Source organism: Struthio camelus, chromosome 2 (genome assembly GCF_040807025.1).
Source record: "Struthio camelus isolate bStrCam1 chromosome 2, bStrCam1.hap1, whole genome shotgun sequence".
In the NCBI taxonomy this organism is placed as follows: Eukaryota; Metazoa; Chordata; class Aves; order Struthioniformes; family Struthionidae; genus Struthio; species Struthio camelus.
Window position 1 is genome coordinate 75133496 of NC_090943.1, and position 20793 is coordinate 75154288.

The 20793-nt window shown below is 40.6% G+C and overlaps 1 protein-coding gene across 4 annotated transcripts in view; it reads left to right on the forward strand.

The window, feature by feature from the left end:
• Positions 1 to 20793, forward strand: part of TMEFF1 (transmembrane protein with EGF like and two follistatin like domains 1) — a 115638-nt gene that overhangs the window by 50173 nt on the left and 44672 nt on the right. For all 4 annotated transcript variants that reach the window (XM_068936314.1, XM_068936311.1, XM_068936313.1 and 1 more), the window contains exons 2-3: positions 13852 to 13961; positions 18667 to 18796. In XM_068936314.1, the coding sequence (XP_068792415.1) occupies positions 13852 to 13961; positions 18667 to 18796 (240 nt within the window). The remainder of the gene's footprint in view (positions 1 to 13851; positions 13962 to 18666; positions 18797 to 20793) is intronic.

The window sequence follows — 20793 nt, forward strand, 5'->3', positions numbered from 1 at the left end:
TGTCTTCTGTAAAATTTTTCTTTGTCTCAGCTATGTTAGTTTCTATTTACACTGGAAATTCTAGTGCAAACAGGCAGTTGTAATGTTATATACTTTGCCACATAAGGTTTTAAATCCATCTGCTAAGCTATCTGTTACATATTAAACTGGAGTTGGTGGCCCATCTCTAGAGCTGTCAAAATTGTTTGCAGAAGTAGCACTGAGCAGGTACTTGTAACATGGGAAATACTTCATTGACTTTCTTGAGTGAAGGCAAGTCAAACTATTTCAGATAGAAGATGGGTTTCAGTCACTGCTAACTTGAACTAGATTCGAAATTCTGATCTGCAGTCAAAATTGTCCTATCCTGTGACAAAAACCTGAATTGTCAAGTCTTATTTGTACTCTCGGTGTTCTGCAATAGCTTGGAGGTTATTCATATAGGAGATTTAATTTCTTTAAGAAATCCTTGTATAAGTCCTTGGCTGACTCTTCGTTTCTGTAAACTTAGAAATAAGACTTAGTATTGGTTTAAAGTTTCCAGAATCTCACAAAGTGTTCAAAAATGTCTGAGGAGAAATTGCCATGCTCAGCACCTTCAGAAGGCAGTTATCTTGCTAGCATGTTTGGAAAGCGTTATCCCTAATAGAATTATCAAACACATTTCTCGGTTTGTGTAGCATTATCCTTATTACGCTCTATCAGAACTGCACAGTTTGAATTCTGAGCAGTGATTATCTGCTATTTGAATATAGAAAATGAATTGTACAAGTTGCATTAATGCACCAACATACCTCTTTAATTAGCATTAGTAGCCTTAGTGAGTTAACGTTCATTTTTCTCCCACTTTTTAAACTGACAACCACATCCTCTATAAGTCTTTTGTTTCTGCTCCATTTTAGTGATTATAATGATTTCTCAGATGTAGTGTTGAAGACATTTCTATTAAATAAAAGATGATAAAGCTGAGAAAAGATAACTTTGCAGCAAAACAATTGGAGAGGGACAAGTTCTGATGTTGAAACCTTCACCAACCTTTGATGAAACATTTTATCTCTGTATACATTTCTTCCTCATCCAGTGAAATGGATGTGACAATATCTAATTTTTTCACAGTTTATATGACTTCTCTGCTTATGCTATAAGTCATGGACTGGCTCTTATCCATGTCATTTGGAATGGGGATCTGATCTTCTGTGCCGCCTCTAGGTATTGCAATACTTCACACAGTTGTTAATGATAATGATTGGAAGTGATAAGTAATGTTTAACATTTAAGTTATTTAGAGGCCACATTTTAGACTTCTGCTACCAAATCATCTTGCAGATAGCAGCATTTTTTCTTAGAGAATGAATAATTAAGTGTAGATGAATATACTATCTGACAACTTTTTGTCAAATATTTTCTGCTACTTTTAATGGAAACTTTCAAATGTAAGGAATAAATGGCATCTTAAAATATTTCTCCACACTGTAATTCTATACATTTGTTTCCCATAGACCAAAACCCTAGTCATGTTAATTATTATTTGCATAAAAATTAGGTCCTCAAAAAATTTATTGTAACCCTGATTCTACAAGCACTTAAATGCATTCTTAATCTTACACATGATCAGTTCCATTTAGTTTTAGATCACACAGATACTCAAGGTTAAGTTTCTGCCTGAGTGTTTATAGGATTGGACCCTGAGATCATGCATATTCAGTAGCAAAATTTCATTTCAAATACAGTTGATTGATATTCCTCATCCAAAACCATTATGTAAAAAATAATATTTTTCTGGAAAATGTACCAAAACTCCACCTGTTTTTCTTGTTTTTATAAATGTCAAAGGAAAGAACTCTGCATTCTAGATATCTTCTCTTTCTTCTGTCTTTTTAAGAATAAAGGAAAAATGTAGCAATAATGGAAAAGTGGAAGAGGGGGAAAGTATCATGGGAGGCCTATACAGATACAGGTCTGAACACAATTCAGAACACTGAAAATACTATTACTGAAAAGATTGCATTTAGAATAAATATATATATATATTTAAATTTTTATATATTTATATTTAATTATTTCTTTTAAATATTTCTATTTTTTATGTTTTTCCCATGAAACATATCCTTTTCTTGCAATCAGTTCTAATCCGTGCAATATGCAGAGTGTGTGTAACAATCTGATTTGTGCTGTATACTCTGTCTTAGTACCATACATTGGTTTAATCTCAAAAGTCCATGAAAAATGTATCAGTTTCCTTTGTACTGTTTTTCATTACCCTCAGGTGATCTGTTATTTAAAATAAATCATTTCTGAGTTTATTTTAAAGCTTTGAAAGTAAGTCACAAGCAAATGACTCCCAGAAGGAAAAGTAGACCTAAGTGTATTACACAACAGCCTTTGAGGCTGTTCCACAGCCGTGAGCAACATTGTCTGTGGTGCTCTGAAGGTTTAAGATTCATCTGCTCTTTAGACATCTCTCTGACTTTGAAACCATATGAAGAATAAGGAAAAAGGAAAGGTGGAGAGATTAATGCAGTGTTGATTTTCCAGTTCCCCCAATATCTTTAAAAAAGTAAAACAAACAAAAAGAACACAAGCAACTTTCAGAACTTTCCTTAAAGGAAAATGTAAATCTATATACAGAACTAGAGTTTATATGCACTTTTCATTGTTCCAGAAAAGTTCACACTTTCATTTTATGACTATTTTGTTATCCAGAAGTCATATATGAAAGGATTCAACTAGCTGAAATATGCTTGGTAAAGTGCAGAAGCGCTATTTTTGAAGTTATTTTACCACAATGCATCCCCTTATATAGGCATTAGCATTTAGCCATTTCCTGAAACTAAGCAATGTATCAGTTATCCCAACATACTTCCTTGGTAATCAAGGCAGTGTTGCTTACTGGCTATAGATCATCCTTTTCAGGCCTTAAATATAAGCTAAAAGGTTATATTTGATATGGGACAGAGCTGTGACATGAAATACGTTCCCTTCGCTAGATATTGGACACTTTCCTACATTTGGGAAGATCTATTTTATCTGGATATCTTGCAACTTCCGAAAATTAAAGCAAAGGTAATACTATTATGGGCATTCAGCCCCCATAAAAGTTAAAGCTACAGCTTTCTTAGCAGAGTGGTTCCTGATTTTTACTGTCTCCTGTGCAGTGAGTAAGCTCTCTGAGAAGTCCTAAAAAGTCCATGTATTTATAAATGTTTACACAAGCAAAGCCTAAATTCCTAAGTCACAATGTGTAAGGACAGTAAGTAGCTCAATGAATTAAGAAGAACTAATTACCCCTTATTTTGCATGTGTTTGTGATTTTGTACCCTGAGCTTGTCCCCCTCAACTCTTCTACACAAATTTGGAACTTTCTCCTCTAATCAGCCACTGATTTTTCATAAACTTGTAAGAAGTTCATTAACTCTGAGGTCTCTACCGTTGTCATATTTGGCTGAAATTGCCCATTGAGTGCAGAAGTAACTGGAAAAAAATGTCAGAGAAGCATCTGGAGATTGTTGCACAGCCTTGATTTCCTTAGAAACAAGACTTAAGATTGGTAATACATGTTGTAATCAATTTCTTTGTAAAAAAGCCATATAAGCATTTTTCTTCTTGAATATTTTGTTTTACACAAAAATATACAATGACATACTAACTTCTTTAAAACAGCCTTGTATAATCATGTTTAATATTTTTGGTAGTAAGATAGATTCTGGTTTGTAAGCAAGTTTTAAAGCCAGTGCCTTGGATAGTTGCTAACAGAAAAACACCAGATTTGTGTTCTGATGGCTAGATTAACATACTATCTAACCTTCATACAAACAAAGATGTTTGTGAAAGAGAAAAACCATATAAAACACTCACTGCATCTTTTTACTATTTTCAACTAATTGCACAGCTAGTTGATTTATACCACTTGCTGAAATACTCACCTGCAGAATACACATAATTTCTGAAATATTGTCAAAGCTTTTAATATAAGAAAAAAGTACCTAAATGTTCTCTACAAATACATTTTTTGTATGACGGAAACAGAAATGCACCATGGGCTGAATCCAATATTTTGACAGAACTGTCATCCTTACACTCATCACTGTGACACTTTACTTACTTTTTCGCATCAAATAGAGTTAGTCTGAGGTATACTGGTAATGTGAATAATTGCACTGTGGGCAACTCTCAAGTACAAAGCCAGTCTTGTTACCTTACTGTATGAGTGCTGGTTGTTAAAATTTGCTATGGTTTCCTATTGTGTGCAGGAATACTAATTACTTTAGCAGCACATATGCATTCTGGTCTTCTCTATTTTAAAGGAGATTATGAAGTAGCCTCACGATCACAGGCCCTGGTTCTCATGGGGGACTTCAACCACCCTGACATCTGTTGGCAAGACAGCACAGCTAGGCACAAACCGTCAAAGAGGTTCCTGCAGAGGATTGATGATAATTTCTTGACCCAGGTGGTGGAGACGCCAACGAGGAGAGGGGCAATGCTAGACCTTGTACTAACGAACAAAGAAGGTCTAGTTGGAGAGGTGAAGGTTGGGGGCAGCTTTGGCTGCAGTGACCATGAGATGGTGGAGTTCAGGATCCTGCGAGGAGGGAGCAGGGCAATGAGTAGGATTGCAACGCTGGACTTCAGGAGAGCTAACTCTGGCCTCTTCAGGGACCTACTTAGGGGAATCTCATGGGGTAGGGCCCTAGAAGGAAGAGGGGTCCAAGAAAGCTGGTTAATATTCAAGCATCACCTCCTCCAGGCTCAAGATCAGTGCATCCCTCTGAGGAAGAAGTCGAGCAAAGCGGGCAGCAGACCTGCATGGCTGAGCAAGGAACTCCTGGCAAAAAACTCCAGCAGAAGAAGGAAGTGTACAGAATGTGGCAAAGGGGACAGGCCACTTGGGAGGAATACAGGGACGTTGTCAGAGCGTGCAGGGATGCGACAAGGAAGGCCAAGGCCCATTTGGAATTAAATCTGGCAAGGGATGTCAAGGACAACAAGAAGGCCTTCTTCAAATACATCAATAGCAAAAGGAAGACTAGGGAAAACGTGGGCCCGCTGCTGAATGGGGCGGGTGCCCTGGTGACGAAGGATACAGAGAAGGCAGAGTTATTGAATGCTGCCTTTGCTTCAGTCTTCACTGCTAAGGCCAGTCCTGAGGAATTCCAGACCTTGGAGACAAGAGAGGAAGGCTGGAGAAAGGAAGACTCTCCCTTGGTGGAGGAGGATCGGGTTAGAGATCTTTTGTCCAAACCTGACGTCCATAAATCCACGGGCCCCGATGGGATGCACCCACGAGTGCTGAGGGAGCTGGCGGATGTTATCGCTAGGCCACTCTCCATCATCTTGGAAAGGTCCTGGAGATCAGGAGAGGTGCCTGAGGACTGGAGGAAAGCCAATGTCACCCCAGTCTTCCAAAAGGGCAAGAAGGAGGAGCCAGGAAACTACAGGCCTGCCAGCCTCCCCTCCATCCCTGGAAAGGCAATGCAACAGCTCCTCCTGGAGGTCCTCACTAAGCATGTGGAGGACAAGCAGGTGATCAGGAGTCGTCAGCACGGATTGACCAAAGGGAAATCATGCTTGACCAATCGGATAGCCTTCTATGACGGAATGCCTGGCTGGGTAGATGAGGGCAGAGCAGTGGATGTTGTCTCCCTGGACTTCCGCAAGGCTTTTGACACTGTCTCCCATCACTTCCTCCTAGGTAAGCGCAGGAAGGGTGGGCTCGATGAGTGGACGGTGAGGTGGATTGAGAAGTGGCTAGATGGCCGAGCTCAGAGGGTTGTGGTGAATGGCGCAGAGTCAAGTTGGAGGCCTGTGGCTAGCGGTGTCCCCCAGGGGTCAGTCCTGGGTCCAGTCTCGTTCAATGTATTCATCAATGACCTGGAGGAAGGGACAGAGTGCACCCTCAGCAAGTGTGCTGATGATCCAAAACTGGGGGGAGAGGCTGACACACCACAAGGCTGTGCTGCCATTCAGAGGGACCTGGACAGGCTGGAGAGGTGGGCGGAGAGGAACCTCCCGAAGTTCAACAAAGGCAAGTGCAAGGTCCTGCACCTCGGGAGGAAGAACCCCATGCAGCAGTACAGGTTGGGGGTTGACGCGCTGGAAAGCAGCTCTGCAGAGAAGGACCTGGGAGTGCTGGTGGATAACAAGTTAAACATGAGGCAGCAGTGTGCCCTTGTGGCCAAGAAGGCCAATGGTATGCTGGGGTGCATGAGGCAGAGTGTTGCCAGCAGGTGGAGGGAGGTGATCCTGCCCCTCTCCTCAGCCCTGGGGAGGCCTCACCTGGAGTGCTGTGTCCAACTCTGGGCTCCCCAGTACAAGAGAGACATGGAGCTCCTGGAGAGAGTCCAGCGGAGGGCTCTGAAGATGATGAGGGGACTGGAGCATCTCTCCTATGAAGAAAGACTGCAAGAGCTGGGCCTGTTCAGCCTGGAGAAGAGAAGACTTGAGAGGGGATCTCATCAATGTGTATAAGTATCTGAAGGGGGGGGATGTAAAGAGGATGAGACCAATCTCTTCTCCATGGTGCCCAGACCTATCACTGGGCACGAATGAAAAGAGTCTGGCCCCATCCTCTCAACACCCTCCCTTCAGATACTTGCACACATTGATGAGATCTCCTCTCAGTCTTCTCTTCTCCAGGCTAAACAGACCCATATTACTCAGCCTTGTATATTTCTGTCATTTGCCATCAATACCATATTAAGGAAATATCTGATATTTACTTCTGATTTTTTCCATATCCCTAAAATGTTTCACTTGCATGTAATTCAACTCAGAATACAGTGCCTGAGTGGCTCCTGCTCTCATCAACACAGAATCACAGAATGGTTGGGGTTGGAAGGGACCTCTGGAGATCGTCTAGTCCAACCTCCCTGCTCAAGCAGGGTCACCTAGAGCATATTGCCCAGGATCACATCCAGGCGGGTTTTGAATATCTCCAGCGAAGGAGACTTCACTACCTCTGTGGGCCACCTGTCCCAATGATCTGTCACCCTCACAGTGAAGAAGTTTTTCCCCAGGTTTAGGTGGGACTTCCCATCGTTCAGTTTCTGCCCATTGCCTCTTGTCCTGTTGCTGGGCACCACGGAGAAGAGGCTGGCCCTGTCCTCTTGACACTCCCCCTTCAGATACTTGTACACATTGATGAGCTCGCCTCTCAATCTTCTCTTCTCCAGGCTGAACAGGCCCAGCTCTTGCAGTCTTTCTTCATAGGAGGCATGCTCCAGTCCCCTCATCATCTTCAGAGCCCTCCGCTGGACTCTCTCCAGGAGCTCCATGTCTCTCTTGTACTGGGGAGCCCAGAGTTGGACACAGTACTCCAGGTGAGGCCTCCCCAGGGCTGAGGAGAGGGGCAGGATCACCTCCCTCCACCTGCTGGCAACACTCTGCCTAATGCACCCCAGGAGACCATTGGCCTTCTTGGCCACAAGGGCACACTGCTGCCTCATGCTTAACTTGTTGTCCACCAGCACTCCCAGGTCCTTCTCTGCAGAGCTACTTTCCAACAGGTCAGCCCCCAGCCTGTACTGCTGCATGGGGTTCTTCCTCCCGAGGTGCAGGACCTTGCACTTGCCTTTGTTGAACTTCGGGAGGTTCCTCTCCGCCCACCTCTCCAGCCTGTCCAGGTCCCTCGGAATGGCAGCACAGCCTTCTGGTGTGTCAGCCTCTCCCCCCAGTTTTGGATCATCAGCACACTTGCTGAGGGTGCACTCTGAGCCTTCCTCCAGGTCATTGATGAATATATTGAACGAGACTGGACCCAGGACTGACCCCTGGGGGACACCGCTAGCTACAGGCCTCCAGCTAGACTCTGTGCCACTGACCCGAACCCTCTGAGCTCGGCCATCTAGCCACTTCTCAATCCACCTCACCGTCCACTCGTCTAGCCCACACTTCCTGCGCTTACCTAGGAGGATGTGATGGGAGACAGTGTCAAAAGCCTTGCTTGACACATTGAATCTCTATTTTAAAAGAAGCCACACATACTGTCCAGCAAAAACCTATTCTTAGGTAATCTCATTCCTGGGGTAACATAACGCCAGTAACGGGAATACTGCTTTTCAGGCTCTGCTAAGGCTTGGTCCTTGCTTCTTCAGTGGCTCTGCAAATAGATACAGCTGATTTAGAGAATTTTTTTTCCCTTAAACTTCTTATTTCAACTTGCAAAGCAGAAACAGCACCTTAAATGTTGCTATGATGCTCTGAAGGGATCAGAGAAATGGTAGCTGTTGAGCTGTGAAGATTGGCTAAGGGAGGAAAGCGAGAAGAGAGATGTAGGAGAAAACAATGGGGAGTTGAAAACCTGCAATAAAATGAATAGGAGAAAGTTCTGTTGTACATGGCTGTAACTTATATTTATCAGTGAGATTCTCTTTATACCCAGTGGTTGAAATGAGGAAAAAATTAATCCCGTTTCAAACACATATACCAGCACTTTGCCGCTGTCAGAACAAATAGATTACACATTGGGACTTCCATAGCTGGATTCTTGTCTACAATGTGTGTTATAGTTCTGTCAGCATTTGCATGATTTACTGCAGCTGTGGCTGTATTCCGTATACTTTGAAAGAGCAAAAGGATGGGACTGAGCTTGCTGATTACCACACCTAATTTTAAATGTTTTATGTGTAGGTGTGCACATCTGAGCTAAGTGTCTGGGTCAGTGTCAAAGCCACTGTAGTCAATGGAAATATAAACTGACTTAAATTAGTACCAATTGAGATGCTCATATGGCTGCTCTGGGCTGGTAGGATCTACAGGAGAGCTGTCTTGTTTTGTTCTGTTATTGGCAGCTGGAGGTCAGCTTGAATACGCTAAGATCTTTCAAAATTTGACCTGGAGAATCTTTTTTTGTGGTAATTTTATTTATGTGTGATGTCCTTCAAACTCACTTTCATGGTTTTAATTGACAGGTTGCGCTTAGGAATAACTGAGGCATAGGCCTGTCTCTGGGTGTCATCTTCATTGGGACAAAGAGAGGGACTGGCAGGTGAAGCTTTATTCAAAAGTTTGATTTAAGGCATGGGTTATTTTTTATTTGTCACATGAGCAGCTCAATTCCACACCTTCCTTATGGGAAGGGGTTTTTTTTGGTTCTTCCTCCATTAAATTTTCCAATCAGTCTGAAATAGTTTTCCAAACTCAGAACAATCACAAGCCAGAGAATCCAATCCAGAGTCATAAGGCTGACTCCTCAGACTGAGTAGTTTAGATTTTGCTGTTCAGATTTTGACTCTCTTTGGTGAGCCTGACTGCTCATCCACTCATCATACTACTTTCTCAAGGTATACTTTGTGGACTGTAGCATACCATCCCATAACATAATTATCATCTGACCACCTTGGCCCAGGGATTCATACACTACTACCTTTTCCTGGGCAAATGTTGACCCACTCTTGCTGTCCTCCACAATTTCAGGGGTTCTTTCAAACCCTATAGTATAGTAGACCTTCTCTGAACTTTCCCAGGTCTGCCTGTGTGTGTGTGTATGACCTTCAGGAGACATATGCCCTTCTTTAAAGTTTGGCTTCATAAAGAACAAACAGTTTGAAGGGCAGAAGAGTAGTAGCAAGGTGCCCCACACTATCTTGCACTTTCCCTCTGATGAGAAAGATGCAAACTGCTCTCTCTCTCTCTACTAGCAAACGCCTAGGTCATGAGGAGGGGAAGGGTGGTCTTAGCAGCTTCTCAGGTGTTCTCTTCCATAGGAAGCAGAAAACAAAGATAGGCAGGCAGAGAGTGGTTTCCCGAGGCACAGTGGAAATACTCAAGAAGGCCAAAGCTGGTGGTACTTTTAGTAAACATGCCTGCTCACTTCCACATGGAAAAGATTTCTTTCCCCTTATATCCATACATCATTACTATGTACTAGTGCCAGGGATACCATGAGTTTTAAAAAAAACAAAATGCTTATGAAATTACTGGATTTCCCCACTCTAAATTTTGTTTTATTCTCTAAGTATCCAGTGCATGTGCAATGTACTTGAACTGCAGATTTGATTTCATCTTCAGGCTCATAATTTTAACATGTGTAATTTATCTTGATGCTAAAGTTTCATGCCTCAAAGCAATACATTTTGAGGTCACAGCCAAAAAGGCAATCTCCAGTTATTTCTATTGGACTATATTTTGAATTCTTTGAGTGGAGGCAAAATGGAAAAGTCTTTACTTGATTTTTAATGATATCTCAGATCATCACAAGGTGAATTTCTTTCAAAAGAGAGAAAAAAAGCAAAAAGATCTTGATGTGGGTCTTTGCAGCCAAATTCCCGCAAACTGCTGTGCGCAGGTCAGACCTCACACCATCAGGAACTGTATTGGCAGAACAAACAGATACTAGCAAATCAATTGTAATACCTCATTTCAGGACTTTGGAGATTAATTTTTTCATAAATTTGGAAGCTTGATTTAATTACAGTAATTATATTATTTTCTAGGAGTTGATGGATTACTTCTTACTCTTTTCTCTCTGTATGTAATGAATCATATTGAGGTTTTCTCTTATTTACACCTGTTAAAGTCCTGGAAATAAGTAGTGATAGGCATTAAAGAAACGTAAAAGAAATTATCCTAAACCATTTGCTACGTATTCTTACTCCTTTTGTAGGTCCATTCTCACATGTAGTGATAATGATTCCATTCTTCTGGAAATAATTGCAGGAACTCCTTTTTAATTCTTTTTCTATAGGGATTCTATTCTAGATAGAGCATATATTAGACATGCCAGACATCTACTGTTACTCTTCACGTCACTCTATTATCTTTCATTCTCATTTGTTCATTTTTGAATAAAATGCAGTGGATGTGAACGTTATTTTGGCTACCACACTTCCCAGTACTTGTGATGCTATCGAATATAATTGTATACATGTTAGAGCTTTGATTTTACTGTTGCTTGAAATTGCTTCTAAATGGAAACAGGGATTAGATGATATCCTATCATTAAAAAAAGTTCATCTATCACATTTAAGTGCTAGTCACCAGGCTATCTTGTCTTTCATAGAGTTTTTGAGTATTATGCTGTCTCCTGGTCTTTGAATGATCAGTAACAGATCATTAGTTTCTTGTTGATGGTTCTTCCCTTATGCAAAGAAGCTTATAATCAGTGTTCATAATTTATATGGAAAGAAACACAATCCACCCCTAAAATTAAGTAAGAGAGTTATAACTGTCCTTTCTGTCAACTTAATTCATCCTGAGAATATTTTTTAAGCATCAATTCATTATTTTTGGGGGGGGGGGGGTCAAGGGCTGATTCCCTGCCCCTATCTTCACTTAACCTATTCTAATTTTGCTCTGATGCCTTTCACTTTCTCACTGGCTTTTGCAGTTAGAGCAGTAACTAAGTAACTAATCATCACCCTGATGCTGAGCTGCTAGCTGGGGGGGGACTGCTGTTAATTAGCCTTGGATCCCTCCCCTCCCATGCAAAAAAGTTAGGTCACTCCCCTGTAGAGAAGCAACTCCTTCCAGCAACGAGGCAGGTGGATAGCTGTCAAGGAAACTTCTGCGGGGCAGCAACAATGAGGAGTCAACAGACTGGAGACAAACATATGTGCTCCTCCTTTAGCCTGGAGAGTAGATAAAGGTTGATAGCAAGCCTGTATGGAACAGATGGGACAGTGGAAATCATGTAGCCCCACAGGATTTCAAGCATGAATTAGAGCTGCCTTGGGGGTCACTGATACAGGGTATCAGGCAAGCCTGTGCATAACACCTGTGTACTGCCTTTCTGAGAACGGAGGAGTTCAGAATCGGAGCCCATATGCGTTTAGTTTCCGAAGCTCATAAGAATAGGATTTTGAAAGCCATTAGGACTGTAGTTTATCCATTGAGTTATTCCCTTTTATGAATTATATTCTCTGAAATACAGTATTTCCATTCTTCTTTTGGGAATGATAATCATTTCCTCTTAATTAATCTTGACAATTTGTTCATCTTCATGGAGTAGATCTTCATGAGGAGAAAGAAATACACATTTCCTTCAGGACCAAATTATGAACACAAAAAATTGAAAAGCTGCAATGTTCTATCACATTAACTCAGGTCCTACAATGAAGCAATCACATTTGATAAATGGTGACATTAAGAATAACATTAGAGAACACATGCACATGGTTGGTATGGCAAGCAGGACATCTAACTAGCAAATGGCATAGACATCACACTCCTCATTTATATCTTCAGGAATGATGGACATATAGAAAAAAAATTAATATTTTAAAGAATTCTTTGTCACAGCCAAGAAAATGCAGGTCTTTACTGGATGTTTTGCTGAGCTATACTCTTGTAACTTTAATGCTATGAAAAATTATGGAATTATTCTATACTAAATATATAAGTATATAACATATTGTAACAACATATATTAACTATTATATGTGTACCTTATATATTTTATGTATAATATATGTATATGTGTATGTATAATAAAAATTTATACTATGATAGATTTATTTTTAATATTTTTAAATATTTACACATATTATAAGAAGTATGATGTAATTTTAAATTTACTTATATAAATTATGTGGGTGGGTGTACAATGTTAGATAAACCTACAGGAGCAGTTTTAGAGTGTTACTGTTATATCAAAGTGACTTCCTGTTTAAGATTGTAAGTGACAGTAAGAATTATTTTCTTCTACTTTTGACCTACATTTCACCATTTCTGAATGGCTAGTATTCAGTGTTTTCTTTAATCCAGTCATTGAGATAGAGTTTGCTTGTTAAAAGTTATAGAAATTATTTTAAAACATACAGCTATAAATGAATTAATTCGTTGCTTGTATTATTATAGGGTTCTGGAGATCTCTGACTTGAGTCAAAGCACAGAAGATCCTTTTAAGGATTTCTTAACTCTTAAATGGGGACAGTAGATTTTCCCAAAGCCCTTGGTGTTTTTTTTCACCTTTTCGTTGCAATCAATAGTAACAATTCAACTGAGTCTAGTAAGATGATATTTTGACTAAAACTGACTGCTTCCATTGTCCCACCTGTACTTTCTATTGTTCTTTCTCCAATATATAGTTCAAAGAAAAAATCGGAAGAGTATGTTTTATCTCCTTCAAAACTACCCTTGGAGGTGATGCCAAAAAAATTTGACAGCAGTTAAGTAGCTGTTGCGCCTGTGGTACTGATTTATACAGTCTCTTTGTTTCTTTGTGCTCCTCAAGTCAGTTAGCCTTTTGTACCTCTCCTATGAGCTTACTGAGGCAGGAAATATTTTATTTTCATATATTTTTATGTAGCATCTAAGACAGAGGGCTCTGGTCCATTACTCTGGCTTCTATAGTGGAAGTAAATTATAATATTTTACATGTACTTACATTTATTTTTAGTCTGAAAGACAACAGTGTGGATTACCTGTAGACTGGAATATAGAGCAGAAAAAAATCAGAATAAGTTTATTCAGACTTTCAGCCTTTCTTTTTTTTTTCAGAATCTCTGTGGCAAGCAAGGCAAAAAGATATACTGGGCAAGAATACATTGGGTTACTGCTTGTGTAAGGGTTCTGACTCCTACCAGACATAATTTCTACGGAGGAAGGTTTTCTACCAGGGGTTTCACTTGCATGGAGAACATGAAACATGATTTTGGCAGTGTAAGCTTGCACCTGCTCTGAAGCTATTTGTGTGGCGAAGTAGAGTTAAGCCATGCCTTCTGTGCCAATGAAATGAACCTCCCTCTTGGGAACAGGATGTGGTCAATTCAACACAGCATATGGGACAACTCTAGCTCTTTTTCCTTCAGTTTCTGTAGGCAGGCAGGGAGTGGAGGGATTCAGTGGGTTTAAGAACAAGACAGACCCTATAGTCTCAAAAATTACTTATGTTACAATTTCTTTTCTGTCTTCTCTTCCTTTTTTTTTCCATAGAGTTAAATGTAAGAGAGCTTGATGTAAGACTGTGTGATGAATCATCATGTAAATACGGAGGAGTGTGTGAAGAAGAGGGCGATGGCTTGAAATGTGCATGTCAGTTTCAGGTAAGGATTTTTCTTCTTTTCTGGCTGCTTTTCCTGCCTGCTTTTTCTGGTGTATTGAAGTATTACTAGAAAGGCCATTTCAAAGATTTCCCTCATCAAAATGCATATATAATCCAGCCATATTCTTCAGCTTTTAATTATCCCAATAAATGTATTGGGATGCTATGTGACTGAGCTTCGCATGGTTGTGCTGAGGGAGCAATTGGTGAGTATGACTTCACATCAGTTCCCTGTTTTTGTTAAGTCAGTCAGCCTCACAGTCTGATGTGCAGAGTAAAGGAAATATGCCATTTGCCTGGCACCTAGGGTCCTTTCCATTAGGATAGGTGGAGATGGGGAGCACCAGGTGATACCTGCTCTCTCTGCCTTCCCCCTTCATCTCATCCTGCCCCTGAGACCTGAGATGAGAAGAAAGGTGTCCTAGATGAAGTTTTATAGTTTAAATCTGGTACTTCTTACAGAACACTTGCACTAATATTAGTATTTGGAAGAGTCTTCTCTACTCTGTTGGTGGCCAAACATGGCACTTTTTACCATGGAAAAATCTTAGGTCATTGTGATTATTTTTCTTGTCATATTTCTTACCTAGATAGTTAGATTGGCATGGCTCTGTGCACCACAGAATCTCTTAGTCAAATCATAGTGGCGAGGTGTGTGTTTTGTTAGACTCTCCAAATTCCATATCCTCCTTGTGATACACACAGACCATGATACTTCCTATGTGCTGAAAATAATAATAACAACAACTACATTTAAATTGAACCCAAAGAGGAAGAAAGTATAAAAGTACAAAAGCATACTCTAGCACTGTGTGTTGGGCAAGTGAAAATCAGGTAATACCAGAATGACCAGTGATCATAAAGTTTCTTGATCGAAAATGGTGAATTAGCCCCACTCATAAAAAATAGTGAGATTTGATTTTAAAAAAATCCTCCAAACTCTTAAAAAGTAGTAAGCATCAAGTTCTCATAACTTGCCTTACTGATTTTTGAGCTTTTCATATATGTAATTCATACTTTTTTTTTATAACTAACACGACAAGCCCCCACTTTTTAGACAAAAGAGAATAGTGAGATTCTCTCTCTTCATTATTTATACCCAGGATAAAAATATCAAATATTTTGAGACTCCTGGTAAAACTGCAAGAGTTGACAGAGTTATTAATCAATGCTAGGGTTGGCTGTCCTTCAGAGTTTTAAAAATAATCTTATATTCTGTTTACAATAAATTATAAATCAAGAAGAACCAGAATAGCAACCAGAACCAGAATAGCATGTAATCTTACACTGGTTTTAGATTCTAGGGTTTCAGAGCTGGCTTTTGATGTAGTGAAGTTTAGGTGGGTGCCTATGGTAAAGGCATTCTTTAACTTACATTCCAGAAGAACAATGGGATCTGATTGCCTCTTAAAATTAGAACAAATTCTTAGGAGAAGACTATTATTCATCAGCCTTCACTCTAGCTATAACTTTTATTTTTGAAGAATAATAAAATCAAAACCCAGTAAAGACAAAAAATATTAAAAAAATCAATTCTAAGTTGGTTAAGCAAAAGTTGTTTTTTTTTTTATATATAGATGGTAAATTTGATGGCTTCCTAATATTGAGGTCATGAGGAGTAAAACAGGGGCTGGCTACCCATATAATAAACTTATACTTTTTCTTGAGAATAATATAGGTTTCAAAAATGGAATTCTTAAGTTAATTAATAAGCTTAATCAATAGGCTTCCTTGTATTTCCTGAAAACTTATCCTGTATTCTAAGTAAACAAGTCTAAGCATGAGGAGAGTATATTATATTTTTCAGACATAGCAGACTGAATTCCTCCTAGAGCTCTCCACCTTAATTATAAAGCTGAAACTAGCACCTCCAAAATATCCCCCCCCCAAAAGTTCCCAGAATATTTTTGCACACACTAAACCTATAACAGGCACATAGTCTTTCTTTCTTAGCATGTAAAAAATAGTAAAATACAGGCTGTCCCTGACTAAATCAGTCCAAATGATAAATGTTCTCTTTTTCCTTTTTTTTTTTAATATACCAATCCTAATGACTTTGAGATCAATATATTTTCCCTACAGTAGTACAAAAGTATTCTTATAGTCATTGACTGAGTAGAATAGACTCATGATACTCATGAATTTAATGGGGATGGTGATTATTTTCCATCTCCCTGAAAGACTATTCTATGACCAAAAAGATCAAGCATCACTTCCTCCAGGCTCAAGACGAGTGCATCAATATGAGTAAGAATTCGAGCAAAGCGGGCAGCAGACCTGCATGGCTGAGCAAGGAACTCCTGGCAAAAAACTCCAGCAGAAGAAGGAAGTGTACAGAATGTGGCAAAGGGGACAGGCCACTTGGGAGGAATACAGGGACGTTGTCAGAGCGTGCAGGGATGCGACAAGGAAGGCCAAGGCCCAGTTGGAATTAAATCTGGCAAGGGATGTCAAGGACAACAAGAAGGCCTTCTTCAAATACATCAATAGCAAAAGGAAGACTAGGGAAAACGTGGGCCCGCTGCTGAATGGGGCGGGTGCCCTGGTGACGAAGGATACAGAGAAGGCAGAGTTATTGAATGCTGCCTTTGCTTCAGTCTTCACTGCTAAGGCCAGTCCTGAGGAATTCCAGACCTTGGAGACAAGAGAGGAAGGCTGGAGAAAGGAAGACTCTCCCTTGGTGGAGGAGGATCGGGTTAGAGATCTTTTGTCCAAACCTGACGTCCATAAATCCACGGGCCCCGATGGGATGCACCCACGAGTGCTGAGGGAGCTGGCGGATGTTATCGCTAGGCCACTCTCCATCATCTTGGAAAGGTCCTGGAGATCAGGAGAGGTGCCTGAGGACTGGAGGAAAGCCAATGTCACCCCAGTCTTCCAAAAGGGCAAGAAGGAGGAGCCAGGAAACTACAGGCCTGCCAGCCTCCCCTCCATCCCTGGAAAGGCAATGCAACAGCTCCTCCTGGAGGTCCTCACTAAGCATGTGGAGGACAAGCAGGTGATCAGGAGTCGTCAGCACGGATTGACCAAAGGGAAATCATGCTTGACCAATCGGATAGCCTTCTATGACGGAATGCCTGGCTGGGTAGATGAGGGCAGAGCAGTGGATGTTGTCTCCCTGGACTTCCGCAAGGCTTTGGACACTGTCTCCCATCACTTCCTCCTAGGTAAGCGCAGGAAGGGTGGGCTCGATGAGTGGACGGTGAGGTGGATTGAGAAGTGGCTAGATGGCCGAGCTCAGAGGGTTGCGGTGAACAGCGCAGAGTCAAGTTGGAGGCCTGTGGCTAGTGGTGTCCCCCAGGGGTCAGTCCTGGGTGCAGTCTTGTTCAATGTATTCCTCAATGACCTGGAGGAAGGCTCAGAGTGCACCCTCAGCAAGTGTGCTGATGATCCAAAACTGGGGGGAGAGGCTGACACACCAGAAGGCTGTGCTGCCATTCCGAGGGACCTGGACAGGCTGGAGAGGTGGGCGGAGAGGAACCTCCCGAAGTTCAACAAAGGCAAGTGCAAGGTCCTGCACCTAGGCAGGAATAATCCCATGCAGCAGTACAGGTTGGGGGTTGACGCGCTGGAAAGTAGCTCTGCAGAGAAGGACCTGGGAGTGCTGGTGGATAACAAGTTAAACATGAGGCAGCAGTGTGCCCTTGTGGCCAAGAAGGCCAATGGTATGCTGGGGTGCATTAGGCAGAGTGTTGCCAGCAGGTGGAGGGAGGTGATCCTGCCCCTCTCCTCAGCCCTGGGGAGGCCTCCCCTGGAGTGCTGTGTCCAGTTCTGGGCTCCCCAGTACAAGAGAGACATGGAGCTCCTGGAGAGAGTCCAGCGGAGGGCTCTGAAGATGATGAAGGGACTGGAGCATGTCTCATCTGAGGAAAGGCTGAGAGAGCTGGGCCTGTTCAGCCTGGAGAAGAGAAGATTGAGAGGCGATCTCATCAACGTATATAAGTATCTGAAGGGGGGGGTGTCAACAGGATGAGGCCAGCCTCTTCTCCGTGGTGCCCAGCAACAGGACAAGAGGCAATGGGCAGAAACTGAACCACAGGAAGTTCCATCTGAACCTGAGAAAAAACTTCTTCACTGTGAGGGTGACAGAGCATTGGCACAGGTTGCCCAGCGAGGTAGTGGAGTCTCCTTCGCTGGAGATATTCAAAACCCGCCTGGATGTGATCCTGGGCAATATGCTCTAGGTGACCCTGCTTGAACAGGGAGGTTGGACGAGACGATCTCCAGAGGTCCCATCCAACCTAAACGATTCTGTGATTCTGTGATCAGCAAATCCCCCTTTAAACAATGTTCACCTTAACTTCTCCTCTACTCAGTTTCATCCCTCAGTACCTAGTCCGACATTCTTCTATTATCTTGAAGAAGTTTTCTCTTTCCTCAATGTGTTTATCCTTCAGATCCTTGTAGATGGCTTGTCATATTCCCTCCAGTCATTTTTGAGACACACTGTAATTATTCAGTTGTTTTAATCTTTCTTACTAAATTAATATGTTCAGCCTACATAGAGTTGAACTATTATTTCTGTGGTCTGAAAAGAATACCTACAGTGATACTGAGAAACTTTTTTTTTATTTTCCTTTAGTAAATAGAATAATAATGTATTATCAGCATCATGTATATACAACTATCATCCTGTATATTAACATGCAACTGAGATTACTCACGTGACTTTGTAGGACTAAGTTGCTTCATAATTTCTTTTTCAGTGTCACACAAATTATATTCCTGTTTGTGGATCAAATGGAGACACTTACCAAAATGAGTGCTTCCTTAGGAGAGCTGCTTGTAAGCATCAGAAAGAGATAACAGTGGTATCAAGAGGACCTTGTTATTCTGGTATGTAAAACATCATTCTATGTCACTAATGAAGGAAGTTATAGGGTTGTTTTTTAGTTTTATTTTTAGTTCTAGAGATATTCATTTTTGTGCTTTTCATACAACAAAATTATGTGGAAACCACAAGTCCTCTTTAATGATGAAATATAGTCATACAGAAGAAATCTGATATGTCTTCTGATACGCTACTAGGTAAATAAATAAAAACACTTAAAGGAGAAATACTTTATCTGAGACGATGCTGGTGAATGCTATACGCGAGCTTTGATATTAATTCACAAAGCTTACAACAAAATTGAGCAGATTCGAGATTAGTCATTTATTTAGGACTCATTTTTTGGATGTACAGAATTAATGTGACACCCAGTAAGTGACATCCATCATCCTGATTGCCACTCTACCTTAACCAAGGTATCATCTTTGACTAATTTCACTTTGAGTCATCACATCCAAGGTGTGCATAACTCTTACAGAATCATTGTATCTCACATTTCTAGTAGAACAGTTTTTTCTATCTTTTCATACACTTAAAATGCATTCAGATTTTCACTGTCCCATGTCTTGAATATTGTAACATGGTCTTGGACGCAAGAAACCTTAGCCACCAGAGGTCTTCTGAACCTATGGACAGATTTCAATACTGGTGAGACCACACAGAGGCTGGTTTTCTCGGAATTAAATGACTCAGAAAGTAACATCAGTAGCTGCATTCTTTGATGCATGCAAAAAAGAGGCACAAAAAAAATACTTTGTGGGACATCCCGTATCTTTTGATACACAAAAGTTACACTTTGCTATGATTAGATCAAGTAAGATACATCTCTATGGTACTCAAAGTGTGACTACAGACAAAGTAGACATTCCTAACTAGCATTACATTTGATAGTTTAGTTATAGATGACAGTTTAGGTCCAGCCGCCTGAAACCCAGTGGTAACTGCAATATCCCATCTGGAAATCAGGGTAAATATCTGACAGTTTACCTAGGCAAAGTTCCATGCTGCTGCTCTGGTGTCAGTCCCAGAAATAGCTAGTTTAAATTCAGCTTAACTGCGTTTACACAAGCTGCTCTAACACCTTTGACTGCGTCACAGACCTATCCTGAGATATTATTTTGTTTACAGACATCAGTACTAGACTAAAGACTAGACTTCAGTACCAGAACTAGGAAAACGTGTTCTGTGCCCACCTCAGCTGTACAATTCCAGCATATGTCAGACAGTTGACTGAATATACCTTCTTCTTCAGTCTCCCAACTGTAAATTAACTCCAAAAACCACAGAAATAGGACAAAATCCATTATAATTTTGAAGAACTCACATATTCCAACAACAACACCCCAGAAGTAGATTGAACTGAGGCTATGTAAATATTTTTCATGCACAATTAAAAAAAAAGGACTCAATGCAAAAGTTTTTTTTTCTCTCACTAAAATAAAACAGTAGGAGAATGTTTTGGAAAACAAAAAAAATTATTTTTTATATGTGGTTTATCCTATTAAGACAAAGATATTCTGCAATGAAAAACTGATTCTTCTTAGCTTTGAATCTGTGCTAATCGCTGTCACTCAGCAACTATTTTTTTAACGTTCCTCTCCTTTTCTTTAAGTCTTACATCAAAACCATGAAATGAAGCATAATTTTTATCAGTCAGTGTAATAGATCAAGACATGTACTGAGATACAGTTAACTAGAAAGTACTGAAAGTACATTTCTGAAGCTGAGGAGTGATTCGGGGTTCATATTGGATTTACACTTGTACAATTTACAGTATTTCAGTGGAGTTCTATCAGAGCTGTAACTGTTATTTCCTAAGTATCTAACATCCTATGATTAATTTTAGAGTATTAGATCATAAAAGCCATTCTCCAGAACCTATCCATTCTATGCCTATGATAATAGATAATAGTGAAGTAAATATATTTGTACTCTTGATCTGTAGAACATACATAGTGAGAACCAAAAACCTAGATTTAAAAAATCCTTTATGCAATCACAT